Here is a 25,273-nt window from a genome sequence, read left to right on the forward strand (position 1 = left end):
AAAGAGGGTGTACTGCTATGGGTAGTTGACACGTACTGGTCAACATTTGGCTCTACTTTGGGACACGTTGCTGCATTGTAGGAATGTGAGAATCCAGAATCTGCACCCACGCAACACAACAAAAAAAAGTAGCTTCCATCCAAAAACTCATCATATAACATTAAGCACATGAAAGATATAAGCTCTTCATTTATTAACTATCTAGTAACAAGGAAAGTAAATCTAATCCTAAAACAAAAATAAAATGTTGAAAAAACATGGAGAAGGGTTAGAAATACAGAAAATGCCCCATGGCATCAGAGATGTGTTCAATGTAGTGTATATTGAGCATTTCCCTGCTTTCAGGTAAATCTGTCGGTTGCTTGTCGGATGTGCCATGTCCAATTCTGCATACGGTAGGACTTTTCCCTATCCAAAAATCAAACTGCTCGCGACCGTCTAATGTATCAAATCTTCTTCTCATTTTCTTTTTCTTGCGCTTTTTCTTTGTGGCAGGCTGTATCACTGATGACATGGAACTTTCTGCTTCAAAGCTCTCAGATGAAGTATGTAAGATATGTGTGACATGTCTTTCTTCATTCCGCATCTGCCCTGCCAAGGATGATGGATCAATCTCACAAGTGCCATGAGTTATAACTTGATCTTCTATGACTGGTGGATTAACCGTGTGAGCATCAACTTGTTATTAGTTTCTCTTTTATCCAGGTCACCTTCATTTATCCACTTTTCAATGGAACAAAGGACCTCATAATAAGATGGAGCTTGCTGTAACAAATAACCTCTTGATCTATTGATGTTCCCTAGTTTCATTCATCCTCTGACTGCTGTTGAAATTTCTGAAACTGTATTTTAATGGCATCCATCTGACTAGAGTGTTCAACCTTTATAGCACTGATTTCCCCGGCATGGTCAATAACTTATTCTGAAGACATATATGATTAGCTTCCATATCTTTTATTACTCTATCGTCCTTTTCCTTTATGGTCATCAAGCAACGCTGCATAGAGTTTATCTCTTTCTTATGATTTGCTTGCATGGTCGTCATATTTTCCTCTAAGCCTGATAACTTGCTTTGCATAAAACTAATTTATGTGTCATGATTAGTTTTCATGGCCTCAATTTCCTTAGCATGTTGATTTTGCATGTCAATTATGTAATCAAAGTGTTTAATTTTCATGATCTCCATCTCCTTATTACGTTTTTCCAGGTGGGTGCATAAAGTTCTCACATCATTGGCGTAATTAGTTTGATTGATCTCCATATTTTTTACCAGCCGCATTAGTTCTTATATAATTTGCTTTTGATCTTCCTTTTCATTGTCGACACTGATTTTATAATTTGTCCATGCTTTTCCACTATCTTGGATTTGATCTGCAATGGTACAGGTGGATGGCACATTCTGATATGAAGAATTGCCTTGAAATCTTTCATCGACAACTGGACCTTTTATAAGATTATTTTCATTCTATTGCACAATTTTACGGGCACAAGGCAAGCTATCTGGATAGCGATATCTATCTTTAAAAGCATTGACAATGTCTTGTAAAGAAGTGAAAGAATCTTCAGGACAATTATTAAACCAATTCAAAGCATCACCCTCTTAAAAAAAGACAAATAGACGCATTTTGACATCTTCATGATTATATTGAAGAAGTCTACAATATATGATCATTATACAAGTAAACTTGTTTAAATGCTTGCTAACAGCGACTGAATCACCACCTGAGAACAAAGGTAATTTAGAAATGGCCTCTTTCGGAAAATCATGGAGATCATCAGTAAAATGACATGGTTTAAACGAATAATCCATGATGAATAACAAAGGACCAAATGGATGATAGAACGAGATCTTTGCTCAAGAAAACCAATAGATGAAAGAAGTGGAGTCGCTACTTGAACAATGAATCTAATTCTAGGATCCAAAAAGCAACAAACAACCAGATATGAGGGAGGTTTCTTGTCTGGGAAAAATAAATGAAAAGAAATGGAGTCGCCACCCAAACAAGAAACGAACTGAAGAGTAGTTGCTGATATGACGAATGATAAGACGATGAAAAGATCCAAACAATGCCAAAAAATGTTGAGTCTGCCAGCTCAAATGAGAGGTGAGAAAGATGAAAGAATGATGAGAAATGAGAATATGAATGTCGTTGAATGCCAGGTACAGAAAAACTCTTTTCCTGGCAACGGTGCCAAAAAATGTTGTCGCACAGATTGTCATGACAACGCTCAAACCGGGGGCTGTCACTTTGATCCCTGATCTCTCCGTTTAATCTGTCTCCCACAGCTAAAGAGGGGTAGACCCTATGGGATGAATGAAGACCAACTGTGGACCAGTTGGGTTGGGAGACAGAACAAGGCGATTTAGCACTTGATTGATTTAGAAATTAATGTAACAATGCCTTATGGAGTTAATGATGATTATTTATTAAATGTTGCAGAAGTATAAACCATGTAAAACAATCATTTATCACTGAAATATCCCAAGCGATACAAGATGTTCAACAAACGTACAACACCTTAATAATGATCCAACAATTAAACTTCAAGAAAAATCAATGCTTTAAACAACCACAAAATTTAAATGCTGAGCAGATTTCAAATAGTTAATCTCCAGATATAGACATTTTAAGCACATTTAACTTCACCACAATAGAAAAAGACTTTAAAAAATAATTTCCAATTTTTAATTAGCCTTTTTCAAAATTTTTAATTTTTATATATTTTTTTAAATAAAATTTCAAGTCTACGAATTAAGCAAAACTAAAATCCTAAATAAAAATCTAATCTAAAACTATAAAGGAACTTTTTTTATTTTTATTTTATTTTTATGAAACAAAACTAATCTTTAAAAAATATCTAATTCTAAAATCAAACCCTAAGCTAAACTATGACCAAAATCCAAAAAGGAACTTTTTGATGCATTTTTTATATTTTTAAAATGAAACAAGACTAAAAGGAAGAGTCAAATTTTAAACTAAATGAAACTTAGAATAAATATAAATATATAAAATTAAACTGAAATTTAAAATCTAATCATAAAAAAAAAAAAAAAACTAAACACACAGAACACATAATCGTATCACACAAAAAAAAAGAAAATTTAACGCACATCTCCTAAAATATATACACTAATCTAAAAATCAAATGCCAGCCAACTATACTTACCCTAAGCTTGAAACCAAAATAAAAAAAACTATGTGTATTGCGTGTGCAGGTCCAGGCGACGGACAAAACTTTGAGCTCGAATAAGGGGCTATGGATATGACATTGGCAGCGTGGTAAATAAAATATGTTTTATTACTGTGTGCAGGCGATAGTGAACGCATCGGCTGAGGAGGGAGATGCGCAGTTTTTCTAGGACTGACTTGCGTGGAGAGGTTGAAAGAAAAACGCAGATGCTTGCCGCGGATAAGGTGAAGGGAGGAGAAGATGCAGGCGAGATGAAGAAAAATGAGGCAGCGATGGTATGAGGCAGCTATGAAGGAAGGCGAAATGACTGCACGCGGAGAGCAGGGTTATGGATAGCAAGGGTAATCGAAATGAATACGCAGGTCTGAGGTGGTGAGGCTTGAGAATTTGACGGCCTGAAGCGTGGAAATATTGTAGGCAACGTGAGGGGCTTGGATAACTGCAAGCAAAGGCGAGACATAGCTGAATGGATGGGAGCCGTGAGGTAATAAAGGCACAATGGAAACTGCGCAAGGAAGGGGCAGCGTTGCAGGGTCTGCGTGGTAGGGATGGCTGCGTAAAAAAAATAGCAAAACGCTGGTGAAGTGAGCTGCTGCGTGATGAATCCTTGAATGACAACGTTTTTTTTTTTTTTTTGCAGGATTTGAAAATGGATTTGCATGTATAGAAGGGATTGGCAGCGTGGAGAGGGTGATGTGATGTGATGAGGGTGGAAGGTTTGAATAGTGCACACATGAAACAAGATTTTGAAATCCTTATGCTAAAAAAAAACCCTCCAGGCAACGGCAGAAAACCCTTGAAATTTCCTCAGAAATTGTAAAAAAAATCTAAATCAATCCGCTTCAGATTGCCTGATGGAAAACCCTTGAAAAAAATTCCAAAAAAATATGTACCTGCAACCTGCAAAAACCGAACACCCAGAAGTAAAATGTGAAAGAAACAAACCTCAAAACCCTAAAACCAGTTTAAAAACTTAAAATATTTACAGATAAGCAACCAGATTTGTCAATAATCCACAGTAATGTTTTCAAAATTTTAAATTTAATGTGAGATACTTCAGAAAACCCTTCTTGCATTCATAAAAAAATTTCAAATGATAATCCCTAGATCAAAACTGGCTGGGCTCCTTCAGAAAACGCAATCCGGGAGTTGGTTGGTTCAACCGAGAACTTCCCCTAACGCTCCGTAAACTCAAAAAAAACAAAGATTTTCTACACAGCATAAAATCAACCATTAACATAGAGGGAGAAAACAATAGTGAAATCCAGATCAAATGGAGATACCTGCAATTATATTTCAGAATCTATACTATCATTCAAACCCCAGAGATCAGACAAGATACCTGTGCCTAAATCAATCTTCATCAAGCTATTATCAATGGCTGAAAATAAAATTATGCAGAAAAATTAATCATCTTACAACATTTCCAGAAGAGTAACACCAGCAAGATTTTCAACCCAAAGTCTTTCTTTATTGCACAAAAAATGACTACAAGAGAGCTTTCTTTAGCACTAGACTCTCAGATCGAATCTGATCTCAAATGACCCCTGACACCCTATTTAAAAGAAAAATTCCCAACGGCTAGTTCAAGTGATCCATGTCAAACTGATTTCGAGCCAAAATTCTTATTGCTCAGTTAAGGACTAATTCTCATCAACTCCGTTGTGAAACAGGGCGCTGGAAAAGGCCAAAGGAAGTGTGGGAGGAAAGGGTAGGCATATTTTGTGCTTCCGAAAAAGTGGAAACAGAAAAACATTTCATTTTAGAATGTGAGGCCTTCAAAGACAACAGGGAAAGTTATGAAGATACGCTGGCAGCTAGCTCTTGGGATAATCTATTTAACGAGGGGTTTGTCGAGAAGACGGGAGCATTTATTGTGAAGCTTCACAAAAAAAGGGCCGAATACATCAAGCAGATGAAAAAGCAATCTGTCCCATAGGCTATCTTTAGCCTCGTGGACATTAAAATAATTTCTTTCTTTCTTTCTTTCATGAGGATCAAAATCCCTTTTAATCTCATCCGTCGAAATTTTAAATGCATTTTAATATATTTAAAAATTGAAACTTTGCATTTATTTTGTCAAAATTGGCTTATTATTATTTTTTATTTTATTTTACTTATTAAATTTTTTATTTATTTTTAATTTACTTATAAAATTTTATTTTTTATTATTTTTTTTAGTTATTTTTTAATTTCTTTTTTTTCATTATTTATATATTTTATTTTCTATTGTTTTTTATTTTTTTATTTTTGGATCCTCGAACTTAGCCTTTGGAAAAATATCTAGGTCCTAGGACTGAGGACTTATGAGGGCGATTAAAACATTTCGTAACCCTCAAGACACTTTACATCATGAACTTTACAATTTTACATCTCAAGGGGGAAAACCCATTTGACATAGACCCTCATAGACCACCTAGTTCTGCGACACAAATATAATTTAGGAGATCAAGCAATTTGTAATGACCTAACCAAATAGTTAGAGTTATTTCCAAATTACTTTTACATAGACTCGACCAAGTACACTAGGAGTCCTCTAAGATTCTAATGACAAAATCCATTCCGGCTTTGGGGTTAGGCTGAAGGAAAACTCTGCCGATCATGGATCGGTGAGACAAAAAAATTCCAGAACGTAGATCATCACTAGAAAATTAGGTTTGTCTAGGCAGTTTACATACATGACTCAGATCTGCTAAGATTATTTACAATTTACACATGCAGACTGGGTTTACAACATAACATGATCGGGTTGATGATGATAGCCGAATGACATGGACACGTCGATCCAATGTTGTCCCTTTTGTGAAAAAGGGGGTGTACTGCTATGGGTAGTTGACACGTAGTGGTCAACAGTCACTATTGTCAAAAATAAGGTTTTCACGATGAAGTGCAAGGTAAAAGTATAATCCTAATACTTAGTTGTAGATTGTTTATGTCGTATTGTTTGTTACTTGTGTCAGCAATTTTTTTTTTATTATTGTTGATTCAGGAATTACTAGTTGGTTAGCACATTTAGTACTAACATAATTACTATCTTCAATAGGACTAATAGAGATTATAATATCTCTTCCTGCAAGTGATCCTTTGATTTTAAATAGTGTACTAACACATATAATAAAAGATTTTGGAAATCCTTCATGACGGTTGGTTCCTTTTTTTATTTTTTTGCTTTTAAATAAATTAAGTAGTAATGATAATAATTTTTTTTAAATACTTAAATTAATTGTATAGTTAATATATATATATATATACAATTTTAAATACATAAATATATATTTTTAATCTTATATATATAACCTCTAACCTTTATGGCTCACAATTTACCCAAGAAACGTGACCGAAATATTTTCGTAAGGTCATGACATATTAATGCAGGTCGAATAACTGGTTCAATATAATATGGCGGTCTTGGCTGGTAGTGGTAATGGTTGCAGACGGTGGAACCATACAATACGACAGTCGTTGAATAATAGATTGCAGCCGTGTGGTATACAATGATGAAGGAAATTGCAGCGGCGTTGAACACTAGAAGGGTGATGGAAACGACTGGAAAACGGCTGCAGTGTACAGTGTATAGGAGTTTTGTATGGATAGTAGTGGTTGTTGGTCGGTGGCAGAGGCGAACAGTCCGTCGGATAGCAGTGTGGATGGTGAAGTTGTGGGTGGTTGGTGCTACGACTTTGCCAGCCGGGGGCGTCTCGATGGCAGGCAAGTCATTTTATATATATATATATATATATATATATATATATATATATATATATATATATATATATATATATATATATATATATATATATATATATATATATATATATAATATATATATATATATGTTATATGTTTAATATTTTTTTTAATACTATTTTTTGTATTTCTTTTTCTTTTTATTTCTTGTATTTTATTTATAATTTTTTTTTTTAAATGGCCAAAAGCCTAATAGCAAGCTGGAGAAACTCCAAACTGGTAGCGAAACACTAGAACGACAACAATGTTGATGAATTTGATGGCCAAAGACCTGGATCAGAGAATGAGCTTTGTGAAGCGGTGAAACGGCCAAAGGATCGACTGCTCTGATACCAAATGAAGCGAACAAAGTTCCTTCTATAGATTAATTACTCCAAAAGACTTTGAATATAAAGATATCCATGAGGATACAAATATTAAATGTATGAATAAGAATAATGATGATACAATGAGAGTGAGAGGATTGCTTATATACCAAGCAAGTGTCTCTTCATGGAGAGTCATGTCTCATTTAGACATGACTCTTCAACCTAATTACTAATTAACTAATCATTATTAATTATTATCATTTACGTTATTTCCTATATATTTATTCATAACACTATTGTTGATCATACCTTTAAGTAAACCTTTTCATTGTGGCTGTATGCTTGGATGCATTTTTATTGAATCATATCTTGAAACCCTAGGCTTCAAGTACTCCATCCAAGGCTTAGTTTATGATACATTTCTCCTTGACATAAAGATTTGTGCCCTAATCCAACTAAGCACCTTGCTTAAGCCACTCGCGTACATCACCTCGAACCTAATGCCAATTGGGTTTATCTTTGGTGGTTGGGTGGAATAACTATTATTTCCCCTCCCAAGTTCAAATCCCTGCTGGTGACATGATAAGCTATAATTCCTTGATAATTATTGTTGTAATGGCTTCATGCCTATGAATATTGTTGTATTGGCTTTAAGCCTTGTGAACTCTTAAGTGAGTATAGCTCTAGGCTAGCTTGGTACCATCAACCTCACTCCAGCCCTCAGGCTAAGAGGGATGCTGATTTCTTTAAAAAAAATCACCTTGAACCTATTGACTTAGAAAACCATTTAGGTAATATATATTGGGAAGTCTATCGTGTGGTGAAATTCTACTAAAGAGCAGGAGGTGGAGAGCTAAAGTGATAGTGGAAACCACCTCATTGTTGTATGATTGTATCTTTGAAGCGAACGAAGTTCCTTCTTCAGATTAATTACTCCAGAAGACTTGGAATATAAAGATATCCATGATCATACAAATATTATATATTAAATGTATGAATAAGAATAAGAATGATAATGAGAATGAATTACAAAGAGAACGAGAGGCTTGCTTTTATATCAGACAAGTGTCTCTTCACGAAGAGTCATGTCTCATTTAGACATGCCTCTTCACCCTAATTACTAATTAACTAATAATTATTTATGCCTATTATCATTTACATTATTTTACATTTATTTATATATATTTTATTCGTTACATTGCCTCCTTCCTCAAAAAGATTTGTCCTCAAAGGTTGTAGATGAAAAAGGCTTGATCTATTTTTCGGCTTCGAAAGTCTTTCTGTCTCGGAATAGTCATCTTCGTCGATACCAGCTGATATGATCTTCTAAGTTACAAAAAAAATTGTCGCACTAAGAAGGGATCAAACCATCCCAGAGTAATCTTATGTGTAGTATTGTGATCACTGGAATTTTGTAACTACTTGTTAACATCAAACGGGATTGATGTTACGTCATTATTCTCTGGGACATCAGTTTGTTTTTTCTGGTCTGAATGGTCCTGATACGTAGCATGGTTGAGCTGTCTATGCTGATAGGGTACTTTTATGGTTTGGCTTTCCCTTATTGGGCATGTGGCAATTTTTATATTTTCTTCTAGTGAAGATGTTGTTGAGTTGGTTATGGAACATTCACTTGGGAAGTTCATTGTCCGAGCTACAACAACTAAGAGTGTCGTTTCTTCTTGAGTTGTCATATTCACTAGATTGGTATTCATTCCCTTATTTTCAACTTGAACTGTTGTGACTGGATATTTCGATACTTCTTGAGCGAATTGTTCCAACTTGTCTTTTAATGCTTTCTTATCCTCCTTAAGTTTCTTAATTTGAGTGAGTAGACTTCAATTATGGTTTCTGAGACGTAAAAGTTCTTTGGTTTCTAATTCATCAATATTAGTTTCAGTGTTTTCGATTTTAAGTTTTTCATCTTTTAGATCTCTGATTTCTTCTAATAAATTTTTATTGAAGTTCTTTAAACGCAAAGTTTCCTCTTCTTGTTCTGATAAGTGCTTCTTGAGTTCCTTCTTTGTGACCTTAGTCTTCTTCACTTGTGCAAGTAATTTTTCGATGTGGTCCTGGAGACAAGAATTTTCTTCGTCCTTTTCCATTATTTCTTTGTGATGCATATCCACAAATTCAGCGTATTGTCGCTTAAGTATTGCGATTTCTTGTTTTACCTCTCTTTGGAATTGTTTTTGTTCATTACTTAGAAATCCCATTTTTTTCACCTTTTTTTTTTTTTTTTTTATGATGCCACCACACTTAATATACAAAACTATTATGATGTCACCACACTTAATAAATATAAAGGTCACGTCTTTTCATATGACAAGGTCACGATGTTCACCAAACTTTTTAAGTAAAAAGTAGAACTTACCTTTCACATAAAGAGATTTTGTGTCCCTTTTGTTTTATCTCTTTTACTTTTAAAATACCATGGGCAATTAACATGGATTGTTTCTGAAACCATGGGCTTCTCCACATAAAAATTATTAAACATCATGTGGTATGAGATTTTGTATCCCTTTTGTTTAACCTTTTACTTTTAAAATACCATGGGCAATTACCATGGGTTGTTTCTAAAACCAGTGATTTTAAACCTTTTTTTTTAATTTATTTACTTACATTTTTTTTGGTTAATTTTTTTTTTTTGGCCAAAGGTCAACTAGCAAATTGGAGACCCTCCAACTAACAAATTTTCTTTTAATTTTAATTTTAATGGCCAAAGGCCTAAAAAAACGGAGAAAAGGAGAAACTCCCAAATTCTGAGCAAAATGCTTCAATTGAACGGCAACAAGGTTGACGAATTTTGATAGCCAAGGACCTGGATCGGAGAACGAGCTCTGTGCACCGGTTAAGCAACCTAGAGGACCGAACTCCTCTGATACCAAATGAAGCGAACAAAGTTCCTTCTTCAAATTAATTACTCCAGGAGACTTGAAATATAAAGATATCCATGAGCATACAAATATTATATATTAAATGTATGAATAAGAATAAGAATGATAATGAGAATGAATTACAATGAGAACAAGAAGCTTGCTTTTATATCAGGCAAGTGTCTCTTCACGAAGAGTCATGTCTCATTTAGACATGCCTCTTCAACCTAATTACTAATTAACTAATAATTATTTATGCCTATTATCATTTACATTATTTTACATTTATTTATATATATTTTATTCGTTACAATCTTAGTCTAGTTTTTTTTGCTTTGTTAAGCCTCTCACAAAGCCTGCTAGATTTTGAGGCAACAGTCATATTGTACCGCTATCTTCAAATTTCCACATAATAAGAAACTATTCAATATCCAAAATATTGTCTCTTTACAAAAGTTGTTTTAATTTTAAATTTAACCTTACAATATATAAATGAAAGGAAAATGCTCTGTAAGGGAACTATGAGTTTCAAAATAAAAGCACTAACAATAAGGTTTAGATGTAAAAGAAAAGACCTGTCCACGTGCTGCCCTTTCATCATAAACCTCGAGCAGACCATTTCCCCGGATTGCACGCGGGAGCCTGATCCTATTTGAAGTTGATTTGTTTTCAAATATCTCAAAAAATCTTGTACAACTTGCACCAATACCATGCACAGTCAAGGAAACAAAGTCTAAAACTCCACTCACAGGCTGAACAACAAAACCCAAACAAGCTGTCCCAAGACCCTGTATAAAACCAATAATGCCATGTTCTCTGGCACTTGCCCAGGGCTTGGTCAGCACTCCAGAGACACCAAATGCCACACCTTGTGCTAAAGCTTCAGTGCCTTGTAAAATACCATCACCAACTCCAGTAATTCTTCTAGTTGACCCCTAAGGAGAATCCACAAAGTGGTGTGTTAAGGATAATAGATATGCATACATCAAATTCACAATCCTAAATTCTATTGGCATTTAGATCAACTGGAAATTAGATTTTAAAATTCACCTGCTTTGTGCGTAGCTGAAGAAATTGTCCATCAGTGGAAAGTTCAGCAAATCCTTTACTCAGAGTTGCTAAAGTTGAGCTTGTCATACCAAGCACGTCTACTCCAAAAAGCAAGTGGAAAGGATTATGTATCAAATCTCTCCGAATTCGGTTGGTAATAGCTGACATGACAGAACTTTTTCTCATAAACTTGTTTCTGCAAACAACTTTTCTGAAATGAATCTGACAAAGCAAACAACTACAATGAGAACCACTCTTTAGTAAGTAGATATGAAATGTATTTTTAAAATGACAAGATTCTTCGCATATAGTGAATTATGGAGATATTAATAAGCTATGATTTCCACTACTGAGTCATAACTTGTCATCAAAATTACTTTATGTTTAGGGTTAACCAAAACTTCATGCTAACCTGCATTTTCAATACATTCCCTATAGTGTTGATTATTGGAGTCCAAATGCCAAATATGCCATGGGGTCTTTGGTCAGGTGCTGCCTCCAGTGAAAACTTCAGCCTCATTTCTGATATGTCAATCAAACTGTTGCAAGACAAACACACCAGTTAACCAAAGCTGACTATTATGTTGCACTCATATAAAATGCATCTTCCATTTTCTTCATTGACCTAAGAAGAACTATAGATAATCCCCAATAATATCATTATTTCCACATTGTATTTGTATGATGGTTTTAGAACACCTCTTCTATAAAAGGTGTTGCTCTAACACATTCTTACTCCTTGGAGAATAAAGAAGAAGCTTTTGCCTCTACTACATTTTCTTTTCATTGTGCAAATGCTTTAAATTTTCTAAGAAGATCAAATGGCCTTGGCATCTTGGAGCAGTAAAGGTTGTGGCTAAGGTAGAGATGCCCAAAGGCTAGCTTTTTTCTATGTTTTGGCATTTGTAAGTGTTGTCTAAATAGATTTATGATTGTATTTAGGAGAACCATTGCCTCAAGTTTTGTCTTATTACTTCATAATTGTCTAGAGAAGCCCTTGTTTGACTTAAGTTATTTACTTAAACAGATTTAACCCTTTTGAAGAGCTGTTAGTTTTTTTATCTCAGTTTGATGCTTTTCTTTCAACTCTAAGTGTGAGAAAACTTTTGCACTTCAACAAGGAAGCACTGACAAGGAAGGAAAAGGACTCCATGGCCCAACGATAGGCCAGCCTCACCATTTTTTCTTCAATCAAGTTTTATTTTTTCCCTTTAATTTAAGTTTCTGAGCAAATTTGAATTTTTCACGTTTAATTTCTTAAAGAACTTGCTCCACCTAAGCCAAGGTCTTAAAATTTATTTAAATCTTCAATTTGTAATAGAATAGGCAAAGGAAATCAATCAAGGTTCTAATCTTTAAAATCTGAGCTAGATCGATTTAATTTCTTTTAAATGCTTTAAGGTTTCAACTCCAAAGCACACTAGGAAACATCAAATTATTTTGAGAGTACCTTTCCTCACCAAATCCATAGATGGAATCACATGGATAAGATGATAGTGACCTCTAACTCTCAGTGAGTAATGTGCTCTCATGATCACTCGAATGAAAAGAATAAGATGAGAAGACGAGAACTCGAAAAATAATTGGTCACCATCCTGACTACCATTGGACCCAGTATGCCCCCATGTTGGCCTTGACACAACTTGATGGGTAGGAGCTGATTCAGAGCCCAGTTGAGAATGGTCATCCATTCAGAGACTAGGGAGGGCTTGTTGCAACAAAGGAAGCCCTAATTTGGAGAGGAGACCCATGGAGATCCATGGAGACCACTTGATGGTCCCCTAACTACACTTGGGACCCCAAAGGAGAATTTGAAGTGGATTTGAGGACTATCCCTCAAATTTTGGATCATCGAGGCATCTACACATATTTTGGCACCTCAAAACACCTTAGCATGGCATTTGCAGCCCTAATTGGGCACAATGTCAACGTTTAGAGAGGTTGTTACTGTTATGAATAAATATATAGGAAATAATGTAAATGACAATAATCATAAATAATTATTAAGTAGTTAGTAATTAGGTTGAAGAGTCATGTCTAAATGAGACATGACTCTCCATGAAGAGACATCTGCTTGGTATATAAGCAAGCCTCTCACTCTCATTGTATCATCATTCTTATTCATATATTTAATATATAATATTTGTATCATCATGGATATCTTGATATTCCAAGTCTTTTGGAGTAATTAATCTGTAGAAGGAACTTTGTTCGCTTCATTTGGTATCAAAGCAGTTCGATCCTCTGGGCGCTCCAACGTTGCACAGAGCCACGCTCGCTGATCCAGGTTCTTGGTTTATTCTTGCTTGCCTCTTTGCCTACCAACATTTTTCTTCTTCTTGTTTTTTCCATTTGCTATGATTTTCATGCACATGACCAATGCAAGGGTCTTCTCCATATTTGGACAACAAACTCCATTTCTCTTTTAACTTTCAAATGCACCCTCTTATTGTCATTTTTCATTGAATTCACATCGCAAATAATGTAACAAAAAAATTATTTTGTAAAATGAGGTGATTATTACTTATTATTTTTTTGTATGGATGGAGTAACTTTAATCATTAATTCTAATTTATTTTTTTGGTGCCCTACGTTTGAATTAGCTCACTACAAATACGCCAAAAGCCTTGGACCCATTTTGGGAGTATGGGGAGCCTGATGATGGGACAAATTGAGCATATCTATCATGCAAATTGTGTGGGACCAGGATGACAGGAGGGGTTACGCAATTGAAATACCATCTGGCTAGACTCCTTGGACATGATGTTGGGCTTTGTACAGTTTCTAGTCCGGAGCTTATACAAAAAGCTCTTGAAGCAATTGATGAAAAAGACAGAAAGAAAGAAGAGACACAAAGAAACAACACTGAATGTGCAGGTAAATCTTTTGGGATATCTTTTTCTGATTTCGAGGTTGAGGGTAGTGGGAGGGGCTCCACAGCATCACCTGCTACTGCAAGTGCGAGGTCATCATTTTTTGTTCCATGAACTAAACATGGAGCATAATCTTCCATAAAATCAATTGTTAAAGAAAACGAGAAGCAAGAAGCAGATAGAGTTATGGGGAGGTGTCTTTTCTAAAGCGACTTACCTCTCATCATCACCAAAACGAGTCCATTTTGGTATACAATGTATGATGCTATTGTTGTTGTGGGCCCAGGGTACAAAAGTGCTACATATGAGGAGTTGAGGGGGGCAATTCTTCAAGCAAAAAAGTAGGACATCAACTCTAAATTGGCAGAGTTGAAACAAACATGGGAAGTTTTTGGATGCACAGTGATGTCTGATGGTTGGACAGATAGGAAGGGTAGGACCCTTCTAAATTTATTGCTACATTGTCCTAAAGGTACCATGTTTATTAAATCAATGGATGCATTAGCACACATCAAAGATGCAACAATGATATGTGAGTTGTTAGATGGATTCATCCGGGAGATTGGTGTGCAAAATTTGGTGCAAGTCATAACAAACAATGCAGTTAATTATGTGTCTGCCGGCGAGATGCTTATGGAGAGGTACCACACATTGTTTTGGACTCCGTGTGCAACACATTGTATCGATTTGTTGCTTGAGGATATGGGGAAACTCTCCTTCATTAAGGAGGTGATTGATATGGCTAGGAGTGTCCCCAATTTTATTTATAACCATGCTTTTGTTCTTAGCATCATGAGGAGGTACACTAGAAACAACAAGTTGTGGCGTCCTACAATCACACGTTTTGCCACCAACTTTATTACTCTTCAGTCTTTACTTTGATGCCAGTTCAAGTTCAAGCAAATGTTTGTTTCTGATGAGTGGCGTGATTATAAATACAACAGGAGACATGATGGGAGAGCCATTGAAAAAATAGATTACTTTGACAAGTTTTGGCAGGGAGTAGAGAAGCGTGCTTAGTTAGTGAACCCATAGTAAAGGTTCTGAGATTGGTAGATGGGGACAAACCTGCAATGGTTTATTTGTATGAGGCCATGGATAGGGCCAAGGAGGCCATTCATTCTTATTATGCAAACAAGGGTTCTATTGGTCTTGATAGGCATATGATGTTATGGGATGTGATTGATAGTCGGTGGACAGGAATGCTTCATCGACCCATTCATGCAGTAGCACGCTTCCTCAACCCCGCATTTTCGTACAAATGCACCTTTGATTTTGATGGCAATGTGATGGAAGGGTTCCATTCCTGTATTCAAAGGACGGTACCTGATCCTAAGCTTCGTAGCAAAATCAATCGCGAGATATAGTTTTATCGTGATTGTGTTGGCCTATTTGGCTCTAATGATGCTATTAGGGAAAGGACCCTCTTCATGCCACGTAAGTGACAGGTCATCACTCATTAGAATTTTCAATTTAGAATTTTCCTTATTTATAATTCTAGATTTTTAAAATTCAATTATGTAATTTTTATTTGAAAGCTTAATTATGTTTTAAGTTTTTTACTTTTTTATTTTTTTATTTTGTTGTAGATATTTGGTGGCGAAGCTATGGTGCAAGGGCACCAAATTTGCAGAAATTGACCATAAGAATCTGGAGTCAAACATGTAGCTCTTCAAGGTGTGAGCGCAATTGCAATGTATTTCAGAAAATACACTCAAAAAAGCGCAACAAATATAACTTTGAGCCTTAGCCTTCAGTTGAGCAATTAAATTTATTGTATTTTAAAATTTTTATTTATGACCCTCAAGTGTCAAGAGTCAAGACTCAAGACTCATTATTTGGAGTTCGCACGCTTCAATGATTTAGTGTATGTGCATTATAATATTCGACTTCGAGTGAAGCAAATAAAAGCACCAATGGATCTAGATGCCATTTCCTTGGACAATATTGATGTATTGTCTCAGTGGAGGGTGGAGTATGAGGTGCCCATCTTGGAGAAGTCACCTTCTTGGTTAGAGCCAGATGATCCATTAGAACAGGGGCAACGAGAGGAGGACTACTCGGAGGAGGAGCAGGAGGCAAAAGAGGAGGAGGAGGAGACTATGGGAACATCAACCTCAACACCATCTGCTATAGATATAGGAGAGCACAACTCCATACCTAGTACTCATTATTTGACATTAGCTGCAGGGGCAGGGTCAGGGCCTTCTACTACTAGGGGCAGGCCTGGCAAATAGCCCAGCATTTCAGATAGATAGCTACTAGTTTTATTTCTTTTGCTACATATAACGCATGATGATGGGATACTTTTATTTATGTGATGTTATTTTGTATTGGTTCTCCACATTTAAGTCCTTGATTGGACAATTATCAGGGATCAACAAGATTTGGTCTGGCCTTTGATGTAACATTTCTATTTGATACATATATATCAGCGCTTTCTTCATATTTCTGTGCCAATATGTTTATTTCATGTTGTTATTGCTTTATATGTTTAAAAATCTAAAAGAAAAAAGAACAAAAAAAAAGAAAGAATATATTATGCATTTTTTATGCTTGCTAATATTTGTCAATATTTTGCCGATATTTTCGTTGATATTGATGATAAGATGTTTTCTGGACCCTTGCCGATATTTGCCGACACTGATATTATCAACACTGGTCTAACGTTATCCCCTTGGGTATATTTTAACCCATACTCTATTATGTTGTTCAAATACTGCAAAATGTGCCTATTTGTTTTCCAATGTACCCTCTTCGGTTCCAACATAAACTGACTGAGGGTATTGAATGCGAAATAGATATCTAGCCTAGCGTTGACCAGATAGATGAGAGAACCGTTGAGTTGTATATACAATATGGGGTCAACGTCCTTGTGATCTGATGCGCCTATTTTCTTCTAGTTGGTGATCATGGGCGTAGACATGGGTCTACAATTTTGCATTCTAAATCTCCTCAGAATATTTTTAGCATATCTCCCTTGGCCAAGGAAGATCTCCCTATCCTTCTCCCACACTTCCAATCCTAGGAAATAGTGCATCAACCCCAAATCCTTCATATCAAACTTTGTTGCCAAGTTCCTCCTGCAATCCTCTATGGACCCTGATTACCCTGTTAGGGAGAGATGATCCACATACAACACTAGGATGAGTGGCTCATCCTCTACCAACAAATCGTAAAGGTTGTGATCTACGCCACCCTTGATGAATCCCATCTGTTGCAAGTAGTTGTCAGTCCGACTATACCATGCCCTGGAAGCCTGCTTGAGCCCATATAGAGCTTTCTGCAGAGGCAGGTTGACATTGGGACTGTGTGGGCAATCTGATGTTGGGCCAGTGTGGGAAAATTTGACGAAGAGGGACGTACAAGGACTTAGAGGGAAGAGGAGTACTTCTCTTGGATCAGAGATTTATCAGGAAGTGCCTGTAAATTTTCTCACTTCTGTTTTGCTCGTTGTAACTTGTACATTAAATTTTGCTTAAGAATAATAAAGAAACTCTCATCTGCTGCACCGATTTTCCCACATTGGGTTTTTTCGGGGACGATTGTCCAAAAAAAGTTGTCATTTTGATTGTATTTGTGCCAGTATTTTTCTTTGCATTTACTTTCTACAATATTTTAATTATGAAGGCTGCAGTAGAATATATTTCGATATTTTCCATAAGAACACTGTGAATAACTTATTTTTGAGATAAAAAGTAGAAGAAATAATATTAATCACTGCAGTTGGATTTCATTTAGAAATTTTCACATGGTATCAGATCTGAGGTAAAGCAGAAAGAAAGAGCCGGAAGACCCAACTTGAAGGAAGAAAGGAATTCAAAATTCATGTACGGGCAGTAATTTGAATCTCCAAGGAGTTTACGCAGTTCAAGCCAGGAGGATTAGATTTTTGTGGCAAAACTCTCTCTGAGTGAGTCACTAGAGGTAAGTTTTCCTGATCGAAATCTATCAGCGGTAGAAGGAACGGCGCAGCCGAAGATTCAGCAAAGAGGGGTTTTCTCAGGTGGGATGCAACTTTTCTTGCAGCAGTCACTGCGGCATGATAGCATCAAAAATCGGCAGAAGATGGATACCTAAAGTGTCCCAGAGCTGTCTACCAGATTAGAAGAAGAATTTGCATGCCTAGCAAATTCACCGTTAGCAGATGTTTGGTACATTGATAATGGGGCTTTAGCTCATATGACTAGAGTACGAGAACATTTCTCGAGCTATCAAGAAGAACAAATGGACTTCCAGATTACTATGGGAAACAGAACAAAATGTAGTCCAATAGGGAAAGGCACCATAGCATTTCAGACGGAAGCAGAGACCAACATCCAAGCCACCAATGTTCTGCATGTGCCAGGATTATGAATGAATTTGATTTCAGTGTCCTAGTTACAGGACAACGGATACCATTTATACTTCATAGGAAAGAAAGTATACGTTAAGCATCCAAGCTCGAAGAAGAAAAGACAAATTGGCATTCAAAGCAACAAATTGTATAGGTTGCAGCTTGAGTCACCAATGGCACTGATAGGAAACAATGGCACTGATAGGAAATAACTATAATGGTGAGAAGGAACGAAATGAATTATGGCACAAGCAAATGGGACACTTACACCATTAAGCACTGAGGATGCTCAAAGAGACTGTTACAGGGGTACCATCTCTTAGTAGTGAGCATGACGACTTATGCCGAGGATGCGTGCTAGGGAAGTACCAGTTTTTTCCAAAAGTAACAATACAGAAGAATGTGTATTGGGATTGATAGACTCAGATATTTGTGGTCCAACGTCCACAAGATCTCTTAGTGGTGGCGAATACTTTGTCACTTTTATTGATGATCACTCTAGAAAAACCTGGATCGATTTCTTAAAGACCAAGGATGTGGTCTGTTGTCGCACAGATTGTCACGACAACACTCAGACCGGGGGCTGTCACCCTGATCGCCGATCTCTCTGTTTAAGCCATCTCCCGCGACTAACGGGGGTAGACCCTATGGGATGAATGAAGACCAACTGTGGACCAGTTGGGTTGGGAGACAGAATAAGGCGATTTAGCGCTTGATTGATTTAGAAATTAATGTACTAGTGCCTTTTGGAGTTAATGACTGAATGATTATTTATCAAATGCTTAGATAAATATGAGCTCATTAACAATCATTTACCATCAAATAACTCAAACAAAGATTAACTTTTACCAAAAGTGAGATAATCGATAAATGCTCAATGGCTTAACGATATTCCAACAATTAAAATAGGAAAGATTAAATGCTTTAAATAACCACGTAATTTTAAATGCTAACCAGTTATCACTTTCATATAGCTAACTTTAGATAAACATTTAAGCACATTTAACTATAGAGAAGTGGAACATAAGACACCAAAACAATTTTCAATTTTAGTTAACCTTTTTTTTTCTTTTTCTTAATTAAAACAAAACAAAATTAAACTAAACAAAATCAAATAAATCTAACAAATTTAAACAAAATATGAACCCAAAATCTAAAACTTTTTATGATTTATTTATTTATTTATAATTTTTTGATTTTTAAATAAAATTCTAAGATTAAGATAAAACAAAACTAATATCTAAACAAAACTCTAAAAAAAGCCTAAGGATCAACTTTTTTAGATTTTTGGGAATTTTTATTTTTTTTAATTGATTTTTTAAATATTTGAAATAAAACTAAACTAATCCTAATTCTAAGACTAAAACTACACAATCAAAAAAAGGTCTAACTCTAAAGCTAAATTTTAATGTTTTAATGATAAAATCATAAAAATGAAATGGAACCGAATATCACAACAAAAACAAATCAAATCTAATCAAAGTCTATAAAAAAAAAAAAAAAAAAAAAAAAAAAAAAGAGACTTTTTAACCTCTCTTTTTTTTTTAATAGTTCTAAATTCAAAATTTAAATAAAACAAAACTAAAATTAAACTATAACTAGAAAACTATAAACTAAATAAATTAAAAAAAACTAGAACGTGATCTAATATATGCAAAAGGTTAAATTTATGAAATCTAAAAATTAAATTAACACTTAACAATATATGAATAACTAAATACAATTCAAAACCTAAAATCGAATTTTCACTTATGCTTTACTGCCTACGCGTGTAAAAAAACAGGGAAACCCCAACTCGTCATACAAAAACCGAATAATCTCACTTACGCTGTATCATTTCACTGCGTTTTTTGCGCGTGGGTGTGTGCAGGGTGATGGCCGACGGATGAAGAATTGCGGATGAAGGCTTGAGGAGCTTGGAGAGATAACAGAGGACGTTGGAGCTGTGGGTATGCTAGCAACCACTGAAGAGTTGTGCAGGCAGCGTGGGACGGAGAGATGAGCGGTAGAGGGGTGAGGAAAGGTAGCTGCACGCAGGGAGTTGGCACTCAAATAGAGGTTGCGTGGATAGTTTGGACGGAGGAAATTCGCACAGATGAGCAGCGATGATGGACGCAGTGAGGATAGGAGTGAAACGCAGAAGAAAATAAAACGTAGAGAGGGAAGAGTTGCGTAAAAGGTTTGAGACAGTTGCGTAAGGGACAAAACACAAAGCTTGAAAATAATTCTGGGTAGCAAAAGAAAATCGCAACTCAATGAAACCCCCGAAAATTCCAGATTATATTGTCTCAGATTTATTTATGAAATCCCTGCAAACTTTTTTCCAGATAAAAATTTAAAACCCTGGATTGCAAAAACGATGCACCTGCAAAGGCTATTTTCCGGGGCCCGATCTGGTTTCACACAAAAAAAAAATTCTTCTCAGACCTGCAACCTACAATGATAAAGAACAGAAAACCCAAAAATAATATGTGCAAGAAACGACATTGAAAACCCTAACTAAATATTACAATATTCACAAACTGCAAGCTTTAAAATAGCCAGATTTCTCGTTATGCCACATAAATATTTTCAGAACTTTAATTTAATGTGAGATGCTTCAAAAAAACCCTGCATGCATTCATAAAAAATTTCAGATGATAAGCCCAAGATTAAAATTGGCTGGGCTCTTTTAGAAAACGCAATCCGGGAGTTGGCTGGTTTAGCCGAGAACTTCACCTAACGCCCGGTAAACTCAAAACTAAGCTTTCCTACACAACTTAAAATCAACGATTAACATAAAAGGAGAAAACAATAGTGAAATCCAGATCAAATGGAGATACCTGCCATTATATTTCAGAATCTAAACTATCATTCAAACCCCAGAGATCAGACAAGATACCCCTGCCTGAATCAATCTTCATCAAGCTAAAATCATCAACTGAAAATAAAATTATGCAGAAAAATAAAACAATCTTACAACATTTCTAGAAGAATAACACCAGTAAGATTTTTAACCCCAAAGTCTTTCTTTATTGCACAAAAAATGACTACAAGAGAGCTTTCTTTAGCACCAGACTCTCAAATCCAATCTTATCTCAAATAATCCCTAACACCCTATTTAAAGGAAAAATTCCCAACGGCTAGTTCTAGTTATCCATGTCAAACTAATCTCCACTGTCGATGAGGATCAAGATTTCTTTTAATCTCATCCGTCGAATTTTTAAATGCATTTTAATATATTAAAAAATTAAAATTCTACATTTATTTACTCAAAAATTTGACTTATTATTATTTTATTATTTTTTTAAATTTTTATTTATTTTTATTTTATTTTATTTTATTTTAAATTTTTAAATGTGATTATTATTTTTATTTATTTTTTAATTTTTAATTTAAATTTTATTATATATATATATATATATATATATATTTATTTATTTATTTATTATTTTTTTAATTTTTATTTTTAAATGGATCCTCGAACTTAGCCTTTGGAAAAATCACCTAGGACCTAGGACTTAGGACTCATGAGGGGATTAAAAACATTTTCTAACCCTCAAGACACTTTATATCATGACTTTTACAATTTTACATCTCAAGGGAGAAACCCATAGACCCTCATAGACCACCCAGTTCTGCGACACAACTATAATCTAGTAGATCAACACACTAGGATTCCCCTAAAATTCTAATGACAAAATTCATTCTGGCTTTAGGGTTAGGCTGAAGGAAAACTCTGCCGATCATGGATCGGTGAGACAAAAAACCTTCCGGAACGTAGATTATCACTAGAAAATTAGGTCCACCTAGGCAATTTACATACATGACTCATATCTGCTAAGATTATTTACAATTTACACATGCAGACTGGGTTTACAACATAACACGATCAGGCTGATGATGGAAATCGAATGGCACGGACACGTCGATCAAGCGCTATCCCTTTTGCGAAGAAAGGGGGTGTACTGCTATGGGTAGTTGACATCTAGTGGTCAACATGGTCTTTGATCGATTTAGAGAGTTTAAGGCTCTCGTTGAACATATGACAGGGAAAAGGATAAAGGTATTGCATTCAGATAATGGTGGAGAATATACAGACAAAGACTTCACAGATTTCTACGCAAAGGAGGGCATCAAAAGAGGGTGGACAACTCCATATAATCCGGAGTAGAACGGAGTAGCAAAACGAAAAAATAGAACTATTGGTGGGGCAGCCAAACCTACGTTGTATGATCAGGATCTACCTAAGTATTTATGGGCAGAAGCTTGCAACATAGTGGTGTATATCCAAAATAGAATTCCTCATAGAGCATTGGAGAAGAAAATGCCCGAAGGGGTCTTCACAGGGAAGAAGTCAGAAGTCAGTCATCTCAAGATATTCGGGAGTGTGGCATATTGTCACATTCCAGACGAGAAGTGCAATAAACTATATCAAACTACAGAAAAGGGGTATCTCGTAGGATACAACGAGACCTCAAAGGCATACAAAACCTACATTCCTAGTAGCAGGAAGATTGTAGTGAGACGGAATGCAAAGTTCATGGAGGATAGAGTTTTCAAAAAATCTCGTGAGATGCCTATAGAAGATCAGTCAAGAGATGTTCCACTAGTCCAAGAGCAGCAAGGGCAACAAGGAGGACAAGCAAGAGGAAAGACATATGGATCGAGTACAATGACCAGCACCATTATTTCCTTAGAAGGAGGAAATCCAGATAGTTCTCTGCAAATGGAAAAACGGGATCAGGAGGAGTTGATTGAGCCTCCCACCACCAATGGTAGAACTAGTAGAGAAGTACGACAAACACTAATGGAGACAAAGGAGTTTGTTGGAGCTCCTAGATCCGAGAAAAGGCAACGTAGACAACCTAACAGATACCAGGCATTGGTAGCTTAGGTTGAAGAACCCTCTAGCTTTCAGGAAGTCATTCAACACCAATTATGGGTGGATGCTGTTAGAGTCGGTCTAGTAGCCCTCCATCAGCGATCAAAGCTCTTTGCATTTGCATAAGTAGGTGTCTCATCAGTGTCATCTCATTGCATTCCATTAGGCATGCCATTACCCTGATGGAGGAGCTGGTGTCTTTAATCCCCTCTTGGCACTGCTGGATCAAGTTGTTTCAGTCAATAAACTCTTTCAAGGTTACTTGTCTTATCTTGAGGTCAAAAGTCCTAGGTCTAGGGTTTAGGTCCAATTTGTCTTTAAGGTCATGTCTTTAAAAGTCAATAAATGCCCAGCAGGCCAGAGGGATGACTATCAAAGTATTTCTTCAAAAGATTCCATCTTGTACAGCTAATGTTTACCTTGGATTTAAAAACCCTGTTTTTAAAGCCCAAGGTCATTTTCTCAAATTTCTGTAAAAAGTTGTAAAAATTCAAAATTCTTTGAAAGTCAGCATGCAGCCCTGGTCCCCTTTGCCAAGACTCCTCAGAAGCTATCCCTGCAAAAATTTTCAAGAAAAGCATCAGTTCAATCAATTTCAGGACAAAAGGAAACCATAAAGTCAGTAGCATTCAAATTTTGAAAAAGTGTCATGATATAAACATTAGAAAGAAGGTTTGAAAGGAAATTAATTTAAATCGAGCCTATAAAGCTCCTCTCTCCCTCCATTTAGTCATCATTGTGCCTCAAAGCAATAGTGAAGAGTGATTGAAGAGAAATTGGGCGAAATTGCATAGAGTGCCCGCGCTCGACCCGTTCAAGCCTGCGCGCGACCTGTTGGGTGAGCGCGACGTGTCAAGGCACCCATTGCAGTTCAAGAAAAGCACAGGCGCGACCTGTTGGGCGCACGCGAGCCGTTCAGCCTTGCGCGCGACCTGTTGGGAATTCTTCCACCAAAATTCGCCTGTAAACTGCAAAACAACCCCGGATTGCTTCAAGGTTGCAGGTAGGCCTCCCATCATTAAAATACATTGTTTGCCAAAAATTGAAAAGCATGAGAATGTATTTTAAAGTCATCATTTTGAAATAATGAGTCCAATGTATATTTGCTTAAGAATGTCAAAGTGTTAGTAAGGCTAGGGTTTGTCTTGTTGTTTTCAAGGTCATCCTTTTCACCCCCACTTTTTCCCTACATCCCATTTCCACCTCCCTCATCATTTTTACTCAATTTCTCTACCAAAAATACCAAAAGCCCTAAAACCCTACCCCTATTCCTAAAAATCAAGAATCTAACCCTAAACCCTACCTCTCATAAAACCTTTGCAAACTATAATTGTGTGATGGGGTATATATCATGATTCCTTCCCTTAAACTCCCTATTTCATATATTTTTCCCAATTTCCCTTAAAAGTCTCCCTTCCCTAACATTTCCCTTGTGCTATTTGTCCCCTTGAAACAACATTTCAACAATTAAAATAGCAGATTTTTGAGCAGAAGCAGCAGTACATTCCAGCCACTTTGCTCTCGAAACCATGTCAGAAACCGAAACCGACTATGAGCAAAGTGATGACCGTGAGTCAACTCCAGAGGTTGAGGTACAAAGGAGGCCTCACAGGGGTGGTAAGAGTGGTCACCATAGGAGAGAGGAGCCCACCTCTTTGACCGATTTGCAGGCTTGTCCAATTGCAGTCACATGTTTCCGCTATCAGTCATGTTATGAATTTTGCGAGAGGATCTCTCAAATTCAGCATCACAGGGAATTGGCCCGCTTGTTTGTTTTGCATTTGCATGATGGGCATGTGAACCTTGCAGGGGTGGATTTTACATTGACACCTGAGATGATTGCTCAAGCAACAGGGATACCTAATGTTGGAGAAGTGTGGAACAAGCGCAAACTATTGGACAGATTTCAGTATGAGCCCTACATTAAACCTGCCTATACGAGGCACATGACTGGTGTATTTCCTTTCAGATTTTTGAGGGATGAGTATGCTCCCTTGATGAGGCTTATCATGCGCTATTTCACCTGT

The 25,273-nt window shown here is 36.2% G+C and overlaps 1 protein-coding gene across 1 annotated transcript in view; it reads right to left on the reverse strand.

The window, feature by feature from the left end:
* Positions 1 to 25,273, reverse strand: part of LOC149256692 (pleckstrin homology (PH) domain-containing protein) — a 492,716-nt gene that overhangs the window by 86,827 nt on the left and 380,616 nt on the right. Inside the window, 3 exon segments of the mRNA XM_089460839.1 lie at positions 10,699 to 11,058; positions 11,174 to 11,395; positions 11,586 to 11,712. Of these exon segments, the coding sequence (XP_089316965.1) occupies positions 10,699 to 11,058; positions 11,174 to 11,395; positions 11,586 to 11,712 (709 nt within the window).

Source organism: Pinus tabuliformis, chromosome 7 (assembly GCF_031772625.1).
Source record: "Pinus tabuliformis cultivar Carrire ecotype Pingquan chromosome 7, CPIR1, whole genome shotgun sequence".
In the NCBI taxonomy this organism is placed as follows: domain Eukaryota; kingdom Viridiplantae; phylum Streptophyta; class Pinopsida; order Pinales; family Pinaceae; genus Pinus; species Pinus tabuliformis.